Raw genomic sequence first — 24,407 nt, 5'->3', positions numbered from 1 at the left:
CACTCAGAGAGTGGTGACAGAATGGAATGATCTTCCAGAGGAGATAGTTGCGGCAGGGTCCCTTCTGTCATTCAAGAGAAAGTTGGATGTGAGGGGGTTGGAGGGTTATGGGCGGAGAGCAGGAGGGGGAACGAGTGGAGTTGTTCAAGTGAACAAAGGGCTGGTATGGCCTGTTTCTACACTGTAAATGGTGATATGGTTATAAACACTGTTATCAGTGATTTGCTGTTGCTACTTGGCTATTATTTTTTAAATGACCAGTTCTCCAAACAAACTTTATCTGAAATGGGCCCGGTTCCAACCATTTCAGATAATCAGAGTTGTACTGTACAGAGGTCACTGCAAGGTGTAACCCACTAGTTAACCACAGAAACAGGATGGCCAGATTACAGTTGGCAAAAAGAATTTAAAAGAACCTGCAGAATTCTGGAAAAAGGTCATGTGGACAGATGAGACCAAGATTAATCTGCATCAGAGTAATGGCAAGAGCAAAGTGTGGCAGTGTAAAGGAACTGCCCAAGATCCAAAGCATACCACCTCATCTCTGAAACATGGTGGGATTTATGGTCTGGGCATGTATGGCTGCCACAAGTATGGGTGCACTTACCTTCACTGACTGCTAATGGCAGCAAAATAAATTGTGATGAATAGAAACATCTGCTCAAGTTCCAGAAAACGCCTCCAAACTCATTGGATGACACTTCATCCTACAGCAAGACAATGATCCCAAACATACTGTTAAAGCAACAAAGAAATTTTTCCAAAGCTAAAATCTGGAAAATATTTGAATGGCCAAGCCAGTCACCCAATCTAAATCCAATTGAGCAAGCCTTCCATATGCTGAAGAGAAAGTTTAAGGAGACAAGCCTTTGAAACAAGCAGTTGAAGATGGCTGCAGCAGATACTTAGCACCTGGTGATGTCTATGGATCACAGACTTCAAGCAGTCATTGCATGCAAGGGATATGCAACAACTGAACACGACAACTTTAATATATGGTATGTATATTAAAGTTGTCATGTTCAGTACTTTGTTGCATACACACATATATATATCTCAAGTGCTACAGTTTCCACATGATCAAAGCAAAATATATACAAATAACCTTGAATAAAAACTGGAATGTGTATTTTAAAATCACATGAATTACTTGATTACAAATTTAAAACTGTGGAGCATAGGGACAAATAAAGGAAAAATGTGTCTTTGTCACAAACATTGTGGAGGGCACTGTATATCCATCCATAACACCACCATTTTGTTTCTTGGCCCCAATCAGCCTATTTCCACCATGGATATCTGATCAATTTCCATCCTGTACCAGGATGGCTGGACAGTCCTGTCACCTGCAACAAACTCCTTCACCAGGCTAAACTACTTCTCACATTTAAAAACTTCTTTTAATGATGTTCACTTTTGGCAAATCAAAGGTATATTTATATAACAATTAAAGCACAGGAACAGGTCACCTCAGCCCTTCTTGTCCATACAGAACATGCTAAAAATGCTCTCCATTAATTTACCCACCACTGACGCCAGACTCACAGGCCTATAATTACCCGGTTTACTTTTAGAGCCTTTTTTAAACAATGGAACAACATGAGCTATCCTCCAACCCTCCCCCGTGGCTAATTACATTATTTCTGTCAGAGCTCCCACTATTTCTACACTAACCTCCCTCGAGGTCTGGGAATATCTTGTCAGGACATGGAGATTCATCCACCTTTATTCTCTTTAAAATAGCCAGTACCATCTCCTCATTATATTTTCCATGACCTCACTACTAATTTTCCTTACTTCACCTGACTCAATATTCCTTTCCTTAGTGAATACTAAAGATAAAAATCATTTAAAATTTCCCCCATCTCTTCTGACTCCTCTCATAGCCTACCCTTCAAGAAGCCCAATTTTATCCCTCAATATTCTTTTACTTTTAATGTACCTGTAGAAACCCTTTGGATTTATTTTTTTTTTACCTTATCTGCTAAAGCAGCCTCATATCTCCTTTTAGCCTTCCCAATTTCTTTTTGCACTCTTTATATTCCTCAAACACCTCATTTATTCCCTGCTTCCTATACCTGTTGTACACATCCCTCTTCCTCCAAACCAAATTCCCAATATCCCTTGAAAATCAAAACTCCACATACTTTCTAACCTTTCCTTTAATCATCACAGGGTCAGATCGACTCTGTATTCTCAACATTTCCTCTTTGAATATCCTCCATTTATCTGTTGCATCCTTCCCAGAAAATAAATTATCCCAATCCACACCTTCTAAATCCTTTCATATTGACTTGAAATTAGCCTTGTTCCAATCAAGAATCTCAACCTGAGGCCCAGCCCTATCCTTTTCCATTATTAACCTAAAACTAATGGTATTATGATCACCAGACCCAAAGTGTTCCCCATCAAAAGCCTCTGTCACCTGACCTACCCCATTCCCTCTTAGGAGATCCAAAACTTCCCCCTCTCTTATCAGTTCTTCTATGTATTGATTTAGAAAACTTTCCTGAACACATTCAACTCCAACCCATTCTGCCCTTTTAAAGTATAGGTATTCCAGCCACTGTGTGGAAAGTTAAAATCTCCTACAGTCACCACCTTATATTTACTACATATATACGTTATCTCCCTACAAATTTGCTCCTCTAATTTCCTGTCCATTAGAGGAATATAATACACTCCCATTAGTGTTTTCATGCCTTTCTCATTCCACACTTCCACCCAAATAGCCTCACTGGATGAACCCACCAATCTATTCTGCCATTGCACCGTTTTAATATTTTCTCTAACAAGCAATGGGACTCCTTCACCTTTTATTTTCCCCCCCCTGTTCTATCATGCATCAGAATCCTGGAACATTTAGCTGCCAATCATGCCCCTCCTGCAACCAAGTTTCACTGATGGCTACAATATCATATTTCCATGTGTCAATCCATGCTCTAAACTCATCCACCTTATTTACCATGCTCCTTGCATTGAAATATATACACTTGAGAGAATGTCCCCCACATTCACTGCTTTAATTACCATCTACTTTTAATACCCCCTCTCCTTCATTAATTTTAACAATCTGATTCCTATCTCCCTTCAATGTCCTTCTACCCTAATCTCTATACTCTCATTCTGATTTCCACCCTCTCTTCTCCCCCCCCCCCACCCCCGCCAAACTAGTTTAAACCCTCCCCAACATCTGCCTCCCAGGATATTAGTTCCCCTCCAGTTCAGGTCCAGCCCGTCCTTTTTGTAGAGGTCAGACCTGCCTGAGAAGAGTTCCCAATGATCCACAAATCAGAACCATTGCTCCAACTCTTTAGCCAAGCATTCATCCACCACATCTTTCTATTCCTACCCTTTCTAATGTGTGGCAGCAATCCTGAGTTTACCACCCTTGAGGTCCTGCTTTTTAACTTCTTCCCCAACTCCTTCTTCAGGACCTCATCCCCACTTCTATCTATATCATTGATCCCCCATCTGGATCATGATATCTAGCTCCTCACCTTCCCCCTCCAGAATGCTGTGTACTCTATCAGAGACATCCCTGACCCTAGCATCTGGGAGGCAACAAATCAGCCAGGAGCCTCAATCTCACCCAGCAAACCTCCTATCCACTTGTCTAACCAACAAGTCCCGAATCACTATCACTCTCCGCTTCTCCCACCTTCCCTTCTGAGCCGTGGGTGGGGGGCAGCCTCTGCACCAGACGTGACCATTTTGACTTGTCACTTGTTGGTCTCCATCACAGTATCCAAAATGGTATATCTGTTGGTGATGGGAACAGGGGTACTCTGCACCTTCCCCTTCCCTCTCCCGATAGTCACCCAGCTACCTGCCTCCTGAGTTATAGGGGTGACTGCCTCCCTGACACTCCTGTCTGCCACTACCTCTGCCTCCTTCAAGATGCACAATTCATCCAACTCCTGCTCCAGTTCCCTAACTCAGGTTGTAAGGAGCTGCAGCTGAATGCCCTAGCTGACTTCATTATCTAACTTTAATTAAAGAATTAAACTACCTCACATGGCCTTACCTTTCTTGCAGCAAGCAAGCTAGCTCCTTCTCAGCCTCTGCTGGCAAAAACCTCAAAGCTTCACTGGGCCGCTCCTTTAGCTACCCCTTCTTTTATTGGTCCCTGCTAATTAACTCAATTACCCAATTAGTCACTCCCACAAATCAACTCTTAATTGGCTTAACTCTTGCTCTTGCTCTCTGCACCCTTTTTAAACTGTCCAAATCAATGGTACTCACCCTTCACTCCGATTTGACTGCGAATGAAATGAAAAGGCCCGAGTCGCACCGCGTACCCCTTTTAAACTGTCCAAGTCATTGGTACTCACCAATCACTCACCCCACCTCTGACTCCATCTCTAACTTGACTGTGAAGTCTCTGTGAACCCCATGTGTCCAAGCTGTGTGCCTGAAGCAGCCCTTAGTACAGGTTCAGTCAGCTTTCTTTATCTTGGTAACGATAGCACCTCCTGCTCTCATACAGAACACAGAGGTTTTAGTACTTTTGTCGTCAACCTTCCTGCTCTCACTTTCAGAGTCCAACTCTGGTATGGTTTCCCTTTCCTGATTTCTCTCTTCTTCCATCTCAGGGGAAAGGCCAGTTACAAATATTCACAGATTCCTGCAACCATCTCAACTACACCTTGCACCCTGCATCCTGCAAAGATTCCCTGTCATTCTCCAGTGCTGGCGTTCCTGTTTTGATCACAGTACCTTTCATATCAATTGGAAGGTCTGGATTCAGACTGGAGATTGGAAGGGCAGTGGAAGGATAGGCTGAAGATCAGGATGTGTGGAAGAAGATTTGCTGTCAGAATATCTGTAAGAGATGGTGAAGATAGAGTGGTGCTAGGGCAGAGATAAAAATCAGGAGAGCTGGGAAGTGGCCAGAGATCAGAGTCTGTAGTAACCTGGGTATTACGAGATCTGGATGAGACTGTAGATTGGCAACATGTGGGGCTGGTGTCTCTTCTGCTCGTTTCCTAAAATGGGTTGGGGTTGACCAGATATCCTTACAATGATTGCAGTGACCTCATGACTCCATAACACCTTAAAACAAAACTCCTTACCATCCGTTGCAGCTTTCCCATTGGTATCATACTTCCCCTACCCTCTTATCCTGGCCTGAGCAAAGAGGATTTCAGCCTGAATTACACAATCTGTAGCAAAGTTCTGTCATATACTTGTAAATCACAATCTGAAATACATATTAGGTGGTGAAACAAGTTTACAATGGTGGTGCACAAGACTTCTTGGCTACTTGCTTTATCTCTTCATTTCATTTATTTGTTGAAACTGCCTGAGCCATCTGTGGTAGTGATATGAAATGTCTTATGTAAACAGTTTGGCCCTTGAAGTACAGCCATATTCCAATTGTCACAGCTCTTCATTTGTTTGTCAAGTGCTTTATTCTGGCGATTTTCACTCAGCATTTCATTTCACTTGAGTTTGGGCATGAAACCAGACTTTTAAAGAGCATAGGTTATTACTTCCCAGCCTTGAAGAGAATCAAATTCTACAGGAGGTTGAAGGAATGGGATTTAATCCCAGTCCTTTGCCTTTCTCATGCTATGGCAATGTACCGGCCCCTTGGTTCCCTCTGACATGCTGGGACAGAAAATCTTGGTTAATATCTAGAAGGTCATGATACTTTGCTGGTGGTCCTGGTGCAGATGGGGACATGATCCATCAGCAGGGGCTGACAAATGGAAACTGTCCAAAGGTAACAGGAGGATAGCCAATCCCACCAGGCATGCTGCAACAGACACACACACACACACACACACACACACACACACACACACACACACACACACACACACACACACACACACACACACACACACACACACACACACACACACACACACACGCTCTTCAGCCCAACTCTTCCATATTGGCCAAGTTACTGCAGTTTTACAGCATCTGCAGATTTCTTATTTTCCTGCCCAGGCATGATCCCATTTGTTTGTGTATGACCCACACCCCTTTAACCCATTCCTATCCATTCACCTGTTTAAATTAATTTTTTAAAAAATATGGGTACTGTCTCCACCTCTACCACCTTGCCTGCCAACTTGTTCCATGTACTTGGTACCCCGTGTGGAAAAAGTTGCCCTTTGGGACTCTTAAATCTTTTCACCTTCTCCATGTTCTTCATGATTTTTATACTTCTACAAGATCACCCTCAGCCTCCTCCACTCCAGGGACAAAGTCCAAGTCTATTTAGCTTTTCCTTACAACTCAAGCCCTCCAGTCCAGAAACATCTTCATGAATTGTTTTTGCTTTCTTTAGTTTAACGTTATCCTTCTTATAGCAAGGTGAGCTTAACTGCACACAATACTCCAAGTGTGGTCTCACCAACATCTTGTACAGGTGTATTCAATGGCCTGATCAAAACGCCCTCTTCACCACCCTGCCTACCTGTGTCAGGAACGACATACCTGCAAGACTAGGTCCCTCTATTCTACAACACATCTCAGTCTTCTACCATTTACCATGTCAAACAATTAACCCATAGTGCGAAATGATTATTGCAGTGGTGATACCACATCGCTAAATTAAAACCATCGGAAATAAGCTTTCTAGCATCTGGTACTCCTAGTTTTTGGCAGTTTTCTCACCTAGAAAGCATTAAATGCTTGTTGAATTATTGTAACAATTTGAAGATAGCAACAGGCAATCCTTTAATACCAATTCATGTATGTTCAATGTTGAAGAGATGCACCTGGAATGCTGAGCTCCAAACTTATTTATTTTTAGACAAAGTCAATATTGCTGAATTTTCAAGGTACCTGATTGAACTGCTTGCTCTGAGATATGGAGTGTGTAGCTGGGCCATTTCTCTTAAAAGTACTGCATTAATGAGAGAATAAAGGGTACACGTGTTGCTTAAAGAGCAAGGAGGTGGAGGTGGAAGAGGAAGGAGCAAATGCCCATACCTAGTTGGAATTTTCTGGCAGCAATTCTCCAGTATTTGGCACTGTTGCAGAATCAATTCAGCACTTATAGAATTCAAATATGGCAAGCTGCAGAGTTACACTTTGCAGTTTTAAAGTCAAACAATTAAGGACAAAGTGACGCACAAGAAATACCAGACGGAGACTGAAACTTTCAATAAGAAAATGGAAGTTTTATCTTGATAAACTCATTAATGGTTTTATCAGATTATATTCCTGACATGGAATGTCAGCATTGGTAAGCATTAAACCTCCTTCCAAAATCTTAGACCCTGGATAAAATTACAACTATATATTATAAAATAACTTCTTTCATGGCTCCATTTTCAAGTCATTGTAAGCCACTTGATCTTGTTCTTGAGGTCCATGATGTAGACGATCCGTTGCCTTGTTCCTAAGGTAACTAAGTTTTAGGATAAGAATCATTTTCTATAAACTTGCAAAGCAGCTGTTTAAAGTTGTTCACTTTTATAAAAACATTTACGATTATTTTATAAAATTGGTCTTAAATTATCTAAAATATTTTTATAGTACCCTGGAACAAATTAACTTTAAAATATTGAATTATCAAAATAAAGCTTTGCAGCTTAGTGGCAACAAGCAACTAATTTTCCAAAAAGCTCCCTAAATGTTAGGATTTCTAAACAACATGCAGAATGAACTGGAACAATATGGTTCAATTGATCAGGATCAAGCAAAGTAAATGGATTAGAATAGTGTCTTGCAGATCATAATATAGAAATCTATATTTGGTTGATTAGGGTTATGTCCAAAATCATTTTGAGTTTGTGGAGCATGTCCAGTTTCAAAGACAGTAGCAGTGGACATTGCAGCTTCAAACATTGAGATATCAAGAAACAAAAGGCTCAACTGCCAATGTACCACAAATTCTCAAAAGAAAAATAAGCACAACCTGATTGAAGACAGAAAGGAAAGCACACTAATCGTGTAGCAGGCAGGTGTGCTGTACAGAAATGGGGACAGAAATAGAGCTGCTACTTAGCTGAAATTCTTCTTATAAACAGTGGAGCTGCTTCTCTTCAGGATTAGTGTTTAGACCCTCTACCATGTCAACCTGGTCATTGCTGCACAAATACATTAAATAGGTTTCTCAAATTAATATACTGTTCACAAAGTGACATTCAGCCCTGGATAATTTTCCCTGTGCACACCTCTTTTGGATTCATTTTTAAAATAGTACTTCAGCCAGCATCCTTAGTTAGCAGGTGCTGGCCCTGATTATCACCATAAGCACATACATTCAATCAAAATACCAACAGAAATCGGTGATTCAGTTTCTCATTGCCATCATTGCATTAATGTCCCAAATCAGATTCCGTAGTTGATCCATTATTTGTTTCAGTTGCTGGTTTTTCTGTTTAAGTTTCTGCAAAGAAGAAGATGGAAAACATTTAGGGAGGTGACACCTCAATCAGCGATAGGGAAATAAGAGAATGAAGATACAGGAATCTAGAACAAAAGAAAACTGCTGGAGGAACTTAATGGGTCAGGGTGCATCTGTGGAGAGAAATAGACAGTCAATTATGGGTTTGAGACTGCAAGGATGTAATGGCACAAGCAAGGAATTTTGCCGCTACATGGGCAGTCTAAAAAGGAACGTGCGGGAATTTTGTGTCAATTCCTGCCCCGTGATTTATCCTGCAGGACCCCGACAACGTTTTGGAGGAAGCCTGCAGTGTAAATCGTAGTGAAAAAATTTGTTGTCGGTCATTCACTCTACTGCACGTCTGTCCACTAGGACTGTTGCACTCAGGTACTTGCAGACTAAAAAGGTGCCCAGTGTGAACAACCATACAGGCAGTAATTCTTTTCCGTGATTTCCCCAACATTGCAGTCTAAAAACCATAAATGTTTTGGGTCAAGACCAAGCATCAGTACAGAGTTCCTCTAGCAGTTTGTTTCTTTGCATCTCAACAACTAACATCACCACTTTCACTTTATGTGCCACTGTTTCACAGGAATGCCTAATTATTCACAAGGAGAAAAACAAACTAATGCAAAACATTTCCCCCCCCCCACTAAAAGAAATGATCATTGGGAAATAGTTTCCCACACAATACTCTTCTTGGGATTTCCCTCCCCCCTCCCCTCAATTAGAATATTGCTATTCAGATACATTGGATATCAAATCAAACATAGGATCTTTCCTGAAGAGAGAAATGGTCACAGTAAGATTTTAAGTTTGGAAGCTGGAGCTTAGAAACAAAATTGTTGAAGACGAGGTGGCTTGATAACATTATTGAGGTTTTATTTCTCCCCCCCACTTACAGCTATCTGAATGTTTGTTTATTTTAAAATCACCCTGAAAAATCTGTGCCAAAGTGACTGAAAAAACACTTTACGCAAAAAAAATTTGTAATCAAACAATTCATATGTGATTAAAGTGCATATTCCAGATTTTATTCAAGGTTATTTATACCCATTTTGGTTTGACCATGTACAAATTACAGCACTTTTTAAACATAGTCCCCTAATTTCCGGGCACCATAATGTTTGGGACATTTGGCTTTACAGGTGTTTGTGAGTACTCAGGTACTTTTAATTCCTTCGTTGGTGCAGATATAAATGAGCTTTTCATCACCATTGGAGTATGTAGGTGCCAACTTTCCACATGAGGACTAGGTTTATGCCAATGAAAGTTAAAGAAGCCATTAAGAGGCTGAAAAACAAGAATAAGATAGTAAGAGATATTTCCCAAACCTTAGAATTATCAAAATTTCTTTGTTATCTTGAAAATCAACAGTTTGGAACATCATTAAGAAGAAAGTGTATTGGTGAGCTCAATAATCACAAAGGGAGTGATATTCCAAGGAAGACCTCCACTGCTGGTGACAGAAGAATTCTCATCATAATGAAGAAAAGTATGTCTGACAGATCAGAAACACTGTTCATGAACAGAAATACAGACAGCTCCAAACTTTGCTCTTGCCATCATCTAATACATGTTAATCTTGGTCTCCTCCATCCATAAGACTTTTTTCCAGAAATCTGCAGGCTCTTTTAAATACTTCTCGGCAAATTGTATCTGACCATCCTGTTTCTGAGGGTAACTAGTGTTTTGCATCTTGCAGCGCAGCCTCTGTGTTTATTTCTATTAAATCTCCTGCGAACAGTAGTCATTGGGCATATCCACACCTACCTCCTGAAGAGTGTTTCTGATCTGTCAGAAATACATTTGAGAATTTTTCTTCATTATGATGAGAACTCTTGTCTTCAGCATTGGAGGTCTTCCTTGGAATATCAGTCCCTTTGCAAATACTGAGCACATCAGTACAGTCTTATTTTTTAATGATCTTCCAAACTGTGAGTTTGGTAATTCTTGTAGTCGCACTGTGTCGAGATGAGAGAAAGAAGTAGTTTGACTCAAATGGCATCCAGTTGGAAACCTTTTACTGGTTTTTCACACATGCATTTTTAAACAACACTCCCACGAAACCTCACAGACCACGAGGCAGGAGACGTCATTTTTCTGGCCTGCTGTTTGCCCGCAGTCAGCGTCCCCTCAACGCTGACACCTGTGGCACATTCACAACATTTTGAGTCGGTTCGACACACGTTTAGGTGAGCCACCACATCCTAAGGTTTGGGCAATGTCCCTTACTGTTTTATTCTTGTTTTTCAGCCTCATAATGGCTTCTTTAATTTTTATTGGCACAACTCTAGTCTTCATGTTGAAAAATAACAAGAACAGACTCCAAAGGTGATCAAAAGCTTAGAGGTAAGCCTAGCTCTCTTATACCTGCACCAATGAAGCAATTAAACATACCCGAGTACTCACAAACCTTTGTGAAGCCAAATGTCCCAAACATTACGGTGCCCTGAAATGAGGGGACTATGTATATAGTGTGCTATAAATTTTACATGGTTAAACCAAAATGTATATAAATCACCTTGAATAAAATATGGAATGTGCACTTTGATTACATGTAAATTGTTTGATTACAAATTTAAAACTGTGGAGCACAGGAGCAAATAAAGGGAAAAAGTGTCTTTGTCCCAAACATTATGGAGGGCACTGTAGTGAAAGTAGAATGCCCAAACCATCTCAGGCCATTCAAGTTTCACCTGCCTGGAAATAGCAAAAGAAATGTGGGGACTATAATTTAAATGTATTCACATTTTGCAAAATAAATCCCACATAGTGCTGGAATCCTTATGATGGAATAAAGGTCAGGCTTGGATGCAACACATTTTTTTACATCAATTCAAGGGATGGAGCCTAAAGTTAGAATCCTTTCCAACTTACCCCACTATCTGTTTTGCTGAAACTTCTCAAGGGCCCCTCATACATCACCAGCTGCAACTTTCTTGAGACTGATGGAATTCCAGTTACTCCAGTAAGGAATCTGCTGTTTTGGGGAATTTCCTGATTAAGGCAGGACAATCAGAAATTCTTCATTACCCTCACAAGGTAGATGATAGGCCAGAGGTGAAATTTGCCCCCCACCCCCCTTCCTGGTTCTTTAAGGGTGACAGACAATCCTGTAGCCTCCAGGGAGACCAGAAAGTGGGGCTTAGTAGCTCTACAATAAATATATTGATGTAGTGTGGGCAAGCGAGTTGAACCTTTTAAAGACAGACATTAAAAAAAAACATGCATTGATCCCCTTCCCAAGCTTCACTCTATTGTCACTTCTTCCCTTTGCCTGAGGCTATTCTGACATAATGCTGAAAGAACCAAGCTATGAGGAGTTGGGGGTGCTATAATTTCTTCCTAAAATACAGACTATTTTATGATACAATTGTGTATTCAATTACTCGTTAACATGAGTAGTGAAATACAAGGAATCTGCGTGTACCACTGCCCTTCCAAATTTGTAACCCTTGTGAAAATGTTCATCTTGGCAGTGAATGCAGGCGGGCAGATCACATCAGCAATCATCACATACAAGCCTAATCCTGTTCTCAGCCAAAGTCTGCAAGCCTTTTGGTATAGATATGGAGAAACAGCATGGGGCCACAAGTTAAAATTTCGAGCTGAGGCAATGTCAACTTCAAAGGTATGAGGCAAGAACAAACTCAAGTTTGTTTGAAGGAAGAGGAACATTAGGAAAATGGGATGTTTCTAAAAGTGTGTTGATATGAGTCCATGGCATAAACGTTCATGTTAGAAAGAAGGTCTAGACATGCAAGCACAAGGAAGCTTGGATGACAAGGGAAATTCAGGCTCAGATCAAGAGCAAAAAGGAGGTGTGGGGCAGGTACAAACAGTTGTGATCAAGTGTATACCTCGAGGAGTTTCAGAAACTGAGGAGGAACCCAAAAGGAAATCAGGAGATAGCTCTGGCTTATAACGTTAAGGATAATTCCAAGATACTTTGTGCTCATAAAGGGACAAAGGATAGAACCATAGAACATCACAGCATAGAAACATGACTCTTCGACCCTTGTAGTCTGTGCCAAACCATTTTTTTTTTTGCTTAGTCCCACTGACCTACACCCAGTCCATAGCCCTCCATACCTCTCCCATCTATGCATCTGGCCAAATTCTTATTAAATGTTAGAAATGAGCCTGCATTCATCACTTCATCTGGCAGCTCATTCCATACTCTCACTACCTTGTCTGAAGAAATTCCCCCAAATGTCCACCATAAACTTCTCCCCTTTCACCCATAACCCATGTCAACTAGTTTGTATTTCACCTAACCTCAGGGAAAAAAACCTTCTTGCATTTTCTCTAGCTATACCCATCAACTTTGATACCTCTACCAAATCTCCCCTTATTCTTCTACGCTCCAGGGAATAAAGTGTTAACCTGTTTAACCTTTCCCTATAACTCAGTTCCTTGAGTCCCAGCAACTTCCTAATAAATCTTCTGTGCACTCTTTCAATTTTATTGACATCTTTCCTGGAGTTGGATGACCAAAGAAATAAAAACAAAACCAGAGAAAAAAAAATGGGACCCTTCAGGAATTAATGTGGTCAATTCTGTGATGAGCCTCAGGAGATGGAGAAGGTCCTCAACAAGTACTTGTCCATTTTTACTGTGGAGAAAGACACGAGGACTGGGGAACTTTGGACCGTCAATGGCAATGGTGTCTTGAAAACAGTCAGTATTACAATTGAGGAAATACTGAAGGTCCCTGAGGCACATGAAGGTGTAGACTCATCTCTCCGGCCTGTGGTACAAGACCGTGAAACAGCTAATCAGCACACTATCTACTACACATCTATAAAAGTTTGCCAAGGTTTTCAATGTCATACCAAATCTCCGCAAACTCCTGACAAAGTAGAGGTGCCGACATGCAGAATGATGGAAAGTGTTTTTTCTGACTGGAGGCCTATGACTAGTGGTGTGCCACAGGGTTCAGTGCTGGGCTCATTGCCGTTTGTAATCCATATCAATGATTTAGATGAAAACGTACATGGGATGATTAACCAGTCTGGAATTGTAGGTAGTGAAGACGGCTGCCAAAGGTTGCAGCAGGATCTTGATTGGTTGAGCAGATGGGCAGAGGATCGGTTAATGGAATTTAATACAAAGAAATATGAGGTGTTGCATTTTGGGAGTCTAACATGGATAGGACATGCACATTGAATGGTAGGGATCTAGGGAGTGTTGAAGTGAAGAGGGATCTAGATTGGTTGAGCAGATGGGCAGAGGATCGGTTAATGGAATTTAATACAAAGAAATATGAGGTGTTGCATTTTGGGAGTCTAACATGGATAGGACATGCACATTGAATGGTAGGGATCTAGGGAGTGTTGAAGTGAAGAGGGATCTAGGAGTACAGGCTCATAGTCATTTGAAAGTGGTAGAAAGGGTAGTGAAGAAGCCTTCTGGCATAATGGCCTTCATCAGTCAGTGTAAAAAAAAGAGAGGCCATATTGTAGATGTACATGGTATTGGTGAGGCCCTATTTGAAGTATTGTATTCAGTTTTGGTCACTGTGCTGCAGGAAATATATCATCAAGCTGGAGAGGGTGTAGAGAAGATTTACAAGGATGTTGCCAGGACTCAGGGCTTGAGCTACAGAAACAGGTAGAGCAGGCTAGGGCTTTGGAGCACAGAAGGTTGAGGAAATATCTCAAATAGGTATGCAAAATTATGAGAGGGATAGATCAGAATAATGCAGAGAGACTTTTGCCAAGAATAGGGGAATTGAAAAACAGAGGATCTAGGTTTAAGTTGGGGTGGGGGGGGGGGGGGGGGGGGGGGGAGGAAGAAATTTAACTATTTATTTAAACAAAAACACAGCATGGTGAGTGTATGAAACGGGGCTGATAAAGGAGATTGTTGAGACAATTGTACAATTGCAATGTTTAGGAAAAAAAATTGGACAGATACATGGATAAGATGGGTTTAGAGGGATATGCCTAACATAGGCCAGTGAGACTACTGTGGGTGGGACATTTTGGTCAGCGTGGGCCTATTTATATATGCAATATTACATTTTGTTCAGAGGTCCTAAGAACACAAGAAATAGGAGCAGGAGGGTACCATTTGGCCCATCAAGTCTATTCCACCATTTAATAAGATCATGGTTGATCTGGGCATGGACTCAGCTCTACCCACCTACCTATCTTTTCCCCACTCCCCTAATCCCCCGATTCAATGAGTTAGCCTGGGCAGAGAATTACACAGATTCACCATTTTCTGGGAAAAGTAGTTCCTCCTCATCTCCATCTTAATTCTGCTCCCTTGAATGTTGAGAATATCCCCAGTCTCGCCTACCAGGGAAAGCAACTTTCTAGCCTCTATCTACCCCTTTCATAATTTTGTGCATTTCTATAAAATCCCCTCTCATTCTTCTGAATTCCAGCAAGTACATTCCCAGGTGACTCAATCTCTCCTTCATTTCTGGAATAAACCTCATGAACTTCCTCAAAGCCAGTACATCTTTTTTCTAAAAGATCCCTTAATTTCCTGCTTATTAATTAACTTTTTTCTCATTACACTGAGACCCAAAATAGCCAGTTCCTCAATAAAATGTTTTCCAACCACAAATTAGCTGCCCTGTACAAAACTTTCAATCCATACGGTTAGGTACAGGATAATTGATACTATCAAGGTGTCACAAAGCAGGAACAGAAGTTTGTTATCTGTGTAGGTGTGCACATAAAATTTGTGATGTATACAATGCATCTGTGATGAGTCATCCCAAAATATATGGTTAGATTCCCACAAAATTTGCATTCTTGGAGTGATGACATTTTTCAGTTTCACAATGTTAAAGTGAGAATTTAAATCTCAATTAGCATGTATACATGTTTCTGGAAAAAAAAACAGAAATTCCATACTCAGAGTTGGCAAAATGAAAGATACAATTAATTAAAGGATTCCATTCAAAGCATTTGATCCTTTATCCATGGTCCTGGCTGAGATAGCTCTCACCAGCTGAAAGCAAACTCCTACTGTTTAGGAAATTGGAAACTACATAAAGCAAGTCAATAGCCTTCCATCTCTGACTGCTGTTTAGACCCAAATATGGTTAACAGCATCACTACCTGCCCCACCTATTTTTCTATTATCAGCAAACTTAGTCACAAGGTCATTTATTCTGCATTCCAAATCATTAACATACAACGCAAAAAAGAAGTCACCCCAACACTGCCCCCTGCGGAACATCACTAGTAATCAGCAGGTAAAACGGAATAGGATCCCTTTATTCCCACTCGGTTTCCTGCTGATCACCAATGCTCTACCCATACTGGTAACTTTCCTGTAATTCTGTGGGCTCTCATCTTGTTAAGCAACCTCATGTGTAGTACTTTGTCAAAGGTCTTTTGAAAGTCCAAATATATAATGTCCACTGCATTATCCAGCCTGCTTGTGGTTTCCTAAAAAAAAAACTGCAACAGGTTTGTCAGGCAAGATTTTCCTTTGAGGAAACCATGCTTACTTTAGCCTCATCTTGTCATGCACCTCCAGGTATTCCGTAACCTCTTCCTTGTCAATCGACTCCAACTTCCCACCGAGCGATGTTAGGCTAACAAGTCCACAATTTTCTTTCTGCTGCCTCCCTCCCTCCCTTTTTAAATAGTTGAGTGACCTTTGCAAATTCCAGTCCTTTAGAACCATGCCAGAATCTATTGATTCTTGGAAGATTATAATGCTTCCACAATCTTGATAGCTACTTCTTTCAGGGTGGATTCCATCTAGTCTGAGAAATTTATCTACCTTTAGACCATCCATCTTCTCTCTGGTAATTGTGCTGGGACTCAATTCTCTTCCCTGACACCCTTGAAAGTCTGGTGTACAGTTAATGTCTTCCACAGTGACAACTGATGCAAACTATTCATTCAGTTCCTCGGCCATTTCCTTGTCTCCCACTACAATTTCTCCATCATCATTTTCTAATGGTCCATTGTCTACTCATGCCTTTTTCTTCCCACCCACCCCACTTCTTAATATACTTAAAAAAGCTATCTGTATCTTTTTTTATATCATTCCTTTCAAAGTTCATCTTCCTTCCTAATGAACTTCTTAGTTGCCTTCTGTAAACTTTTAATTGTGTCCCAGTCTTCTATCTTCTCACTAATTTTTGCTTTAAAACTTTTACAAGACTGCAATAAATACATTCTGGATTGAATCATGAACGTATTAAGATCTGAAATTCTCAGGAAGCTTGCATGACCAATTAACAAAAGTCAGAAAGGAATTTGAAGTTTAAGTTTATTGGGATATGCAAGTGATTACAGCTTGAAGAGGATGGATGAAGGTTATCATTAAGAATACTGATATCTAGATTCAGAAAAACCCAAGACCTAATCCTTCCTTGCCTTATTTATGTTTTAGTCTGATATTTGGGTTTTAATAGTCTGAATATAACAATCACTTCTATCTTAAATTGTTTGTCAAAGGAAAAACATTAAAATCACCAAGCACTATTGTGTCTGATGGAAATTTATGGACAGGTTACAGAATGGCCTGTCAAATGTATGCATTAGAGAGTAGCATAGTTAGTGTAGCAGTTAGTGCAATGCTTTTATAACACCAGCGACTCGGGTTCAAATCTGCCAATGTCTGTAAGGAGCTTTCAAATTGTCCCCACATCCATGTACGTTTCCTCTGGATGCTCCAGTTTCCTCCAATGTTACAAAGATGTATGGGGTTATTAATTAATATGGGTGTAATTGGGAAGAGCAGGCTCATGGGCTGGAAGGGCCTGGTATCCTACTATATCGAAACATATATAGAAATAATTTTTTTTTTTTTAAAAACAGCAATTGGCCTATGAAATTCTTTAAGAATTCATGCCCCAATTCCTTATCATGATATACAATCATGGAGGATCAATTTTTTTTGGCTTAATTATATATTATCTTTATCAAGTGCTGCAGTGGAGGTGTTTTGACTAGTTTTGGTATGAGTTTTAGGGAATTAAACATAATTGTAATTTGTCTTTCATATCAACACAACTTTTCTGACCTATTCTCTGACAGCTCGATTCCTCTAATGTACAGAGATCTATAATCATAACTGAGAGTGATCATCAATGATGGAGTCTCCGCATTTAAAAAAAAATTTATAACACGGTCAAAGCCAATTCCAGCCATTGAAATCCAGGCTGCCCAATTACACCCAATTCATCTACCAACCCTGTACATTTCTGGAGGGTGGGAGGAAACAAGAGCACACAGGAAAGAACATACAAACTCCTCACAGACAGCGCTGGATTCAAACCCAGGATGCTGGTGCTGTAATAGTGTTGCAATGACCATTACATGAACTGCACACACATTCAATGCTACCTCAATGCTGGCATATTCAAGGCAGAGTTTGAAAATCTCACCATTTTGTTTGATATACATTTTGGAAATTTTTAAACATTTCCTGGAAGAGCATGAACTAATAATATTTGATATTGCAGAAACCATCATCATTTATAAACATACAAGTGATATTTTTTAGCCCACCACTAAAACTCTCTTTTGGGAAGGGATAGAAAAGCTAATTTAGCCATGAAATAACAACTACTGTAAAGAGGATATTTGGCATATTGGCCATCATAAATCAAAGTATTGAGTACAGGAGCTGGAAATGTCATGTAAAAGTTGTATAAGATATTGGTGAGGCCACATTTGGAGTATTTGTGTTCAGTTTTAGTCACTTAATTACAGGAACGATATCAATAAGATAGAGAGTGTGTGGAGAAGATTTACTAGGATGTTGCCTGGACTTCAGGAACTGAGTTACAGGGAAAGGTTAAACAGGCTAGGACTTTATTCCCTGGAGTGTAGGAGAAGGAGGGGAGATTTTATTGAAGTATTTAAAATTATGAGGGGGAAAGACAGAATCAATGTAGACAGGCATTTTCCACTGAGCATAAATGAGATACAAACCAGAGGACATGGGTTAAGAGTGAAAAGGAAAAAGTTTGGAGGGGGACTTCTTTACACATAGAATGGTGGGGGTGTGAATCAAGCTTCCAGCTGAAGTGGTGAATGTAGGCTCAATTTTAACATTTACAAGGTGCATGAATGGGAGCAGTGTGAAGGGCTATGGGCTGGGTGCAGGTCAGTGGGACTAGGCAAAATAATGGTTCGGCACAGACTAGAGGTGCTGAAGAGGTCTTTTTCTGTGTTGTAATGTTGTATGGTTCTATTCATGGAATGGAACACAATATTTTTTTGGAATTATAAATTTCAGGGCCTGGCTTACAAGTACAGTATTATCAGTAAAGTGATGGAAACAGTTTCAAGATAGAAAATGGTAATGATTGCTTCAGGATAATTTGCAAGGTTTGGTGAATGTTCTGCAGTTTTTTGAATTCAACTAAGTCAATATGATAAATTACAGTGGCACAATCAGATGCTTAACACTTTATGCATATTTTAAAACAATTTAAGAGCTGATAAACAGACTGCACAAGGTTTCATAAATTATACTTTGGCTAAAGAAGGGAGATTAATTTTGTACTCAAATCCATTTTCCTTTTAATCTCCAAAAGGTAAGCTGATGGTACCTTGTTTGAATCAAGCTGGCATGATTCAGAATCAATATTTTCAATAACTATTGTGTTATTTTCTTTCTGCTGTGATTATCATTTTGAAATCAAATTTCTTTACTGATAGATGAAATGTGATATTCTGCATGTTATGAATTCTACTCATTCATGTAAGATTTAATTACCTTCATATTTCAACAAACTAGAAGATATCGGTTCCATGATGTGGCTATCAGAGATAATAAAATTTTCTAGAAAAGTAAAACACTCTCTGGCAGTTTCAGCCAGAAATAGTGGAAAAGTAATGCCCATAAAATAAATGTTGTTAAACATTTTTTTTCAAAATTAGATAAGAAGGTTAGAACAAAAGCATGTAAAAATCTACATCCCTACCTTTATCTTCACCTGATTGAATTTTCATGGAGTAATAGAAATGAGGACTCTATTTTTAGGGTTAATTTGTATTTTTGAAAAGGATTTAGAACTTCCCCTACTAAAGAGATTAATGGGGATCTTTCCTCTAAAAAAATGCAAAAGTATTATTTCACAGCTTGAAGCTTCATTTCCAAGTCAAACTCTGATGCAAGAATAACGACAGAGCTTCTTTGACTATTTATTTGTATAATGGAAATCCCTCAGGAAGAGAAATTCAAAAATTCATTGGTGGTTTTTTTTTTAAAATAGCTTTTATTATCCAAATGTGTCAAATGTGCCATTTGAACTGTGACTCTCACCAGCTGCAAAATGGAAAGCTGCTTTCCATTAGTGATTCACGAGAACAGCTGAAATGGTGGGAGATCCATTTTAAGGATTTCAACAAGCAGAATGCAAAATACATCAAAAGAAGTTTTTTTTATTTTCCCCATAAAACACTGAACAAAGCATAATCTACCACAATTTACCTTCCATTTTTAAGCACAGTAATAAACATTAACAACATAAATTAGAAGGAGGCAGGTGATAGTTGTTTATATACATTTTCCACTACTTTTGAAGTGCAGCCCAGATTAACAGGATGAAATTTCCTTTGCTATTTATATTGCTGCTGGCTATTAGATCAGACAGATGATCTCAAATTACAGCTGAGCATGTCTAAGAAATTCTGCAATGATGCAGTATGGTATGCTTCTGAGTAAGATTGTTATAATGCATTGCCAAGTTCTAATAATCCCTGGCTTTGCTTTCACAGGGAAACTCTGGGGATTCACAGGCAGCAGGCACACTTTCCCACCATTCACTTCCTGATCTAGTTGAGCATAAAACTTTACAACAAATTAAGTTCCAACCCATTTGCCCACAATGCTTTTATAAACATTTAAAAAATTAAAATCCTACTTTAATAAAGTTTACAAAATGTTTCTGTACCTTATTTACCTCTACAATTTCCCGCCTCTCTTCACTTGCTAGGTGGAGTTGATTTCCCAAGCTATGATCTTCATGCTTTGTAATTTCATCTTCTACATAAGGAATAAGTTGCTAAGGAGAAACAACAATAATTAAGCCACATTCAATCTTAAGTGCCCTGCATTCCCTTCTGCTTGGTGAATGCTACTTAACTCATCGCAGGTTTTAACTTCAAATGTAGCCTTTTGGAACTTCACTATACTCCATTCATACATTCTTGAAAATCCATTTTCAGCTTTATAGATGTGCTCATCCATAGACTTGAATGAATATGCAACAGGTTTCACCGACTTCATCAAGACCCGTGTGGACAAGTATGTGCCCACACATACATACCGGATGTTCCCCAACCAGAAGCCCTGGATGAATCAGAGGATTTGCAACCTGCTGAGGGAGAACAAAGGCATTTAAGGCCAGGGATCAAGATCTCTACAAGAAGTCCAGGTACAATCTGAAGAAGGCCATCTCTGAGGCAAAGTGGCAATTCCAGAGGAAGCTAGAGAGAGAGACAGATACACACCAGCTATGGAATGAAGGCCATTATAGGCTACAAAGCGAGGGCGAACACCAGAGAGCAGTGGTTCCCAACCTTTTTTATGCCCCGCACCCCTAAAAATTTTTACTATGTTCTCGCACCCCTTAAAGTAATAATTTATTTAAGAATAAAGGTGAAGGTGACCAAAACAAATTTGTATAATCAATTTTTTATAATATATAAACAAAAATGAAACATATGGAAAAGAAAAAAATTTACAACAAATGAAAAGTTGCATAAACCCTATAAAAAAGGGGGGGAGTCACGTGATGCAGTAGTGGCCGGTCGTGGAACTCCAGCCCTCTCCGGAAAAGTTTTAAAAAAAACAAAAAACACAAAGGCACAAACACAAAAATTAAAATAAAGTGAAAGTAAAGGTGGGAAGAAAATGGCAGCGAAGAAAGAAAAGTCGAAAGCAACGGGAAGAAGAGAAGAAGAAAAGACATCGGAAGAAGAACGTGGCCTTACCTGTCCGAGGAGGCCCGCTGTGGAGAGAGGAGGCCCGCTGTGGAGAGAGGAGGCCCGCTGTGGAGAGAGGAGGCCCGCTGTGGAGAGAGGAGGCCCGCTGTGGAGAGAGGAGGCCCGCTGTGGAGAGAGGAGGCCCGCTGTGGAGAGAGGAGGCCCGCTGTGGAGAGAGGAGGCCCGCTGTGGAGAGAGGAGGCCCGCTGTGGAGAGAGGAGGCCCGCTGTGGAGAGAGGAGGCCCGCTGTGGAGAGAGGAGGCCCGCTGTGGAGAGAGGAGGCCCGCTGTGGAGAGAGGAGGCCCGCTGTGGAGAGAGGAGGCCCGCTGTGGAGAGAGGAGGCCCGCTGTGGAGAGAGGAGGCCCGCTGTGGAGAGAGGAGGCCCGCTGTGGAGAGAGGAGGCCCGCTGTGAAGAGAGAAGCCCGCTCCCTCAGGTCAGTCGAAGTTCCGAGCTCGGGACTACAAAAATGGCTCGCAGAGCCAAGCAAAAGTGCGCAGTCGCGCATGCGCGATGCGTAAGACAGAAAAAATACTGACGGGAGGGGGGACCAGCTGAGAAGTCGATCTCCACAGCTGAGAATGACAGCCACAGCACAGCAGCAAGAAGAGAACATATAAAACAACGAGAACAAGAAAGAAGAGAGTAAAAAGAAATCAAGGAAACAACAGATGACCAACCCAGAGGAAGAAGAAGAACACAGAGAAATGGAAGAAGGGAAAGGCAAGACAATGGATATATATATTTTTTAAAGAATATATGGAATCAGTAAAAGAATGGCAATCACAAGAATTTAGTGAAATAAAAAGAAGAATTAAAAGTACAGAAGAAAAAATGAATAGATTAGAGATGGTCATGTCAGATATAGGAAAAAGAGTGGACACGGTGGAAGAACGAGAAACAGCCGTAGAAATGGAAGTAGAGGACTTAAAAGAGAAATTAGAAGAATCTAATAAAAAAGTTAAAGAGACACAAGAGCTGTTAGCTCAGAAGATAGATATAATGGAAAATTATAGTAGAAGAAATAATATAAAGATAGTGGGCCTTAACGAAGATGAAGAAGGCAAGAATATGAGAGAATTTATAAAAGATTGGATCCCCAGGGTCTTAGGAAGACCAGAATTACAGGAAGAAATGGAAATAGAAAGGGCACATAGAACATTAGCCCTGAAACCACAGCCACAACAAAAACCAAGATCCATTTTATTAAAATTCCTAAGATATACAACAAGAGAAAATATATTGGAGAAAGCAATGAAGAAAATAAGAGAAGACAAAAAGCCACTGGAATACAAAGGTCAAAAAATTTTTTTCTATCCAGACATAAGTTTTGAACTCCTGAAGAAGAGAAAGGAGTTTAATACAGCAAAAGTGATCCTATGGAGAAAAGGATATAAATTTATGCAAAAGTACCCAGCGGTACTTAAAATAGTTATTCCAGGGCAGCAAAACAGACTATTCTCGGATCCGGAGGAAGCACGAAAATTTGCAGAACAACTACAAAACAGACAGAGAGATGAAGACATGTAACGAGAGCAAAAATGACCACGAACTATATGTATGTGTGTATATGGGTATATATGTGTGAGTGTATGTATATATGTGTGTACATGAGTGTATGCGTATTTAAAGGAAAATGTATAGAGTATAGATAAGAATTAATAAGGGAAAGAAAGGAAAGAGAGGAAGTAAGGAGGGAATTAAGAGAATGACCTTTGTTGTATATGAAAATTAGAATCTTTTCTGGGGGGGGCTGGGTGGGGAGGAGTTACGGTCACTGCGAAATCAGTTGACGCTTGCGAGTGAATTCGCAAATCCAAATGGAGAGGGGAGATGTGGTTGCCCGACAAGGGATAAAGGGCAACTCAGGAAGGGGAGGGGATAGTAGGGTTAAAGAAATTTTAGATAAGAGAATAAGGGAAATGTTTGATGTTTTAGAAATGTTGTCTTATAAAGTGTTCAAAACAAGAAAGCAGAAATGGATAAGAAGGAAAGGCGATGATGAGGAAACAAAGTATGGAAGTATGGAATGGCTATGTTGAACTATATGACTTTAAATATTAACGGAATACATAACCAAATCAAAAGGAAGAAACTGCTAAATTTACTGAAAAAAGAAACACACTTAACTGAAATGGAGCACAAGAAATTAAAGAGAGATTGGATAGGACATGTAACAGCAGCGTCATATAATTCAAAAGCTAGAGGAGTAGCTATATTAATCAGTAAAAATGTACCAATTAAAATAGAAGAGGAAATAATAGATCCAGCAGGGAGATATTTAATGATAAAATGTCAGATATATTCAGAGTTTTGGAATTTACTCAATGTATATTCACCTAACGAAGAAGATCAAAAATTTATGCAAGATATTTTTTTGAAGATAGCAGACACGCAAGGGAACATACTAATAGGAGGGGATTTCAATCTTAATTTGGATTCAAACATGGATAAAACTGGGAAAAAAAATTAACAGAAAGAAGAAAGTAACCAAATTTATAATTGAATCGATGCAAGAAATGCAACTTTTGGATATATGGAGGAAACAACACCCAAAGGAAAAGGAATATTCATATTATTCGGGTAGACATAAAACATACCCAAGAATAGACCTATTCCTGTTAACTGCTTGCATGCAAGACAGAGTTAGAAAAACAGAATATAAAGCTAGAATATTAAGGGACCACTCACTCCTGATATTGACAATAGAGTTAGAGGACATCCCTCCAAGAATGTATAGATGGAGATTAAACTCCATGCTACTTAAAAGGCAGGATTTTAGAGAATTCATTGAAAGTCAAATTAAAATGTACTTTGAAATAAATACGGAATCAGTGAAAGATAAGTTTATACTATGGGACGCAATGAAAGCGTTCATCAGAGGGCAAATAATAAGTTATGTTACCAAGATGAAAAGGACTACAATCAGGAAACAGAGCAGTTGGAAAGGGAAATAGCAAATATAGAAAAAAAATTAGCAATGAAGGAAGACACAACTAAAAGAAGAGAGTTGGCAGATAAAAAAATAAAATATGAAACACGACAAACATATAAGGTGGAGAAGAACATAATGAAGACAAAACAGAAATATTATGAACTAGGAGAAAAAACGCGCAAAATTCTAGCATGGCAG

General features: G+C 39.7%; 1 protein-coding gene across 12 annotated transcripts in view; it reads right to left on the bottom strand.

Annotated features, from left to right (window-relative positions):
* Positions 1-7,118: 7,118 nt before the first annotated feature.
* LOC138755156 (mediator of RNA polymerase II transcription subunit 30-like) overlaps positions 7,119-24,407 on the bottom strand; it is a 58,440-nt gene continuing 41,151 nt past the window's right edge. Inside the window, exons 4-7 of one of the 12 annotated variants that reach the window (XM_069920560.1) lie at positions 20,619-20,669; positions 20,244-20,354; positions 11,234-11,353; positions 7,119-8,353 (exon numbers count right to left, since the gene is read on the bottom strand). In XM_069920560.1, the coding sequence (XP_069776661.1) occupies positions 8,258-8,353; positions 11,234-11,353; positions 20,244-20,354; positions 20,619-20,669 (378 nt within the window). In that variant the 3' untranslated portion in view covers positions 7,119-8,257. Of the gene's footprint in view, positions 8,354-10,126; positions 10,318-11,233; positions 11,354-20,243; positions 20,355-20,618; positions 20,670-24,407 lie in introns of all 12 variants that reach the window. The other 11 variants (XM_069920563.1, XM_069920562.1, XR_011352067.1 and 8 more) reach the window with 11 other exon arrangements.

Source organism: Narcine bancroftii, chromosome 2, assembly GCF_036971445.1.
Source record: "Narcine bancroftii isolate sNarBan1 chromosome 2, sNarBan1.hap1, whole genome shotgun sequence".
Taxonomy (NCBI): Eukaryota; Metazoa; Chordata; class Chondrichthyes; order Torpediniformes; family Narcinidae; genus Narcine; species Narcine bancroftii.
The sequence above is the reverse complement of the archived record's forward strand: the minus strand, read 5'-3'. Positions and strand labels throughout refer to the sequence as shown.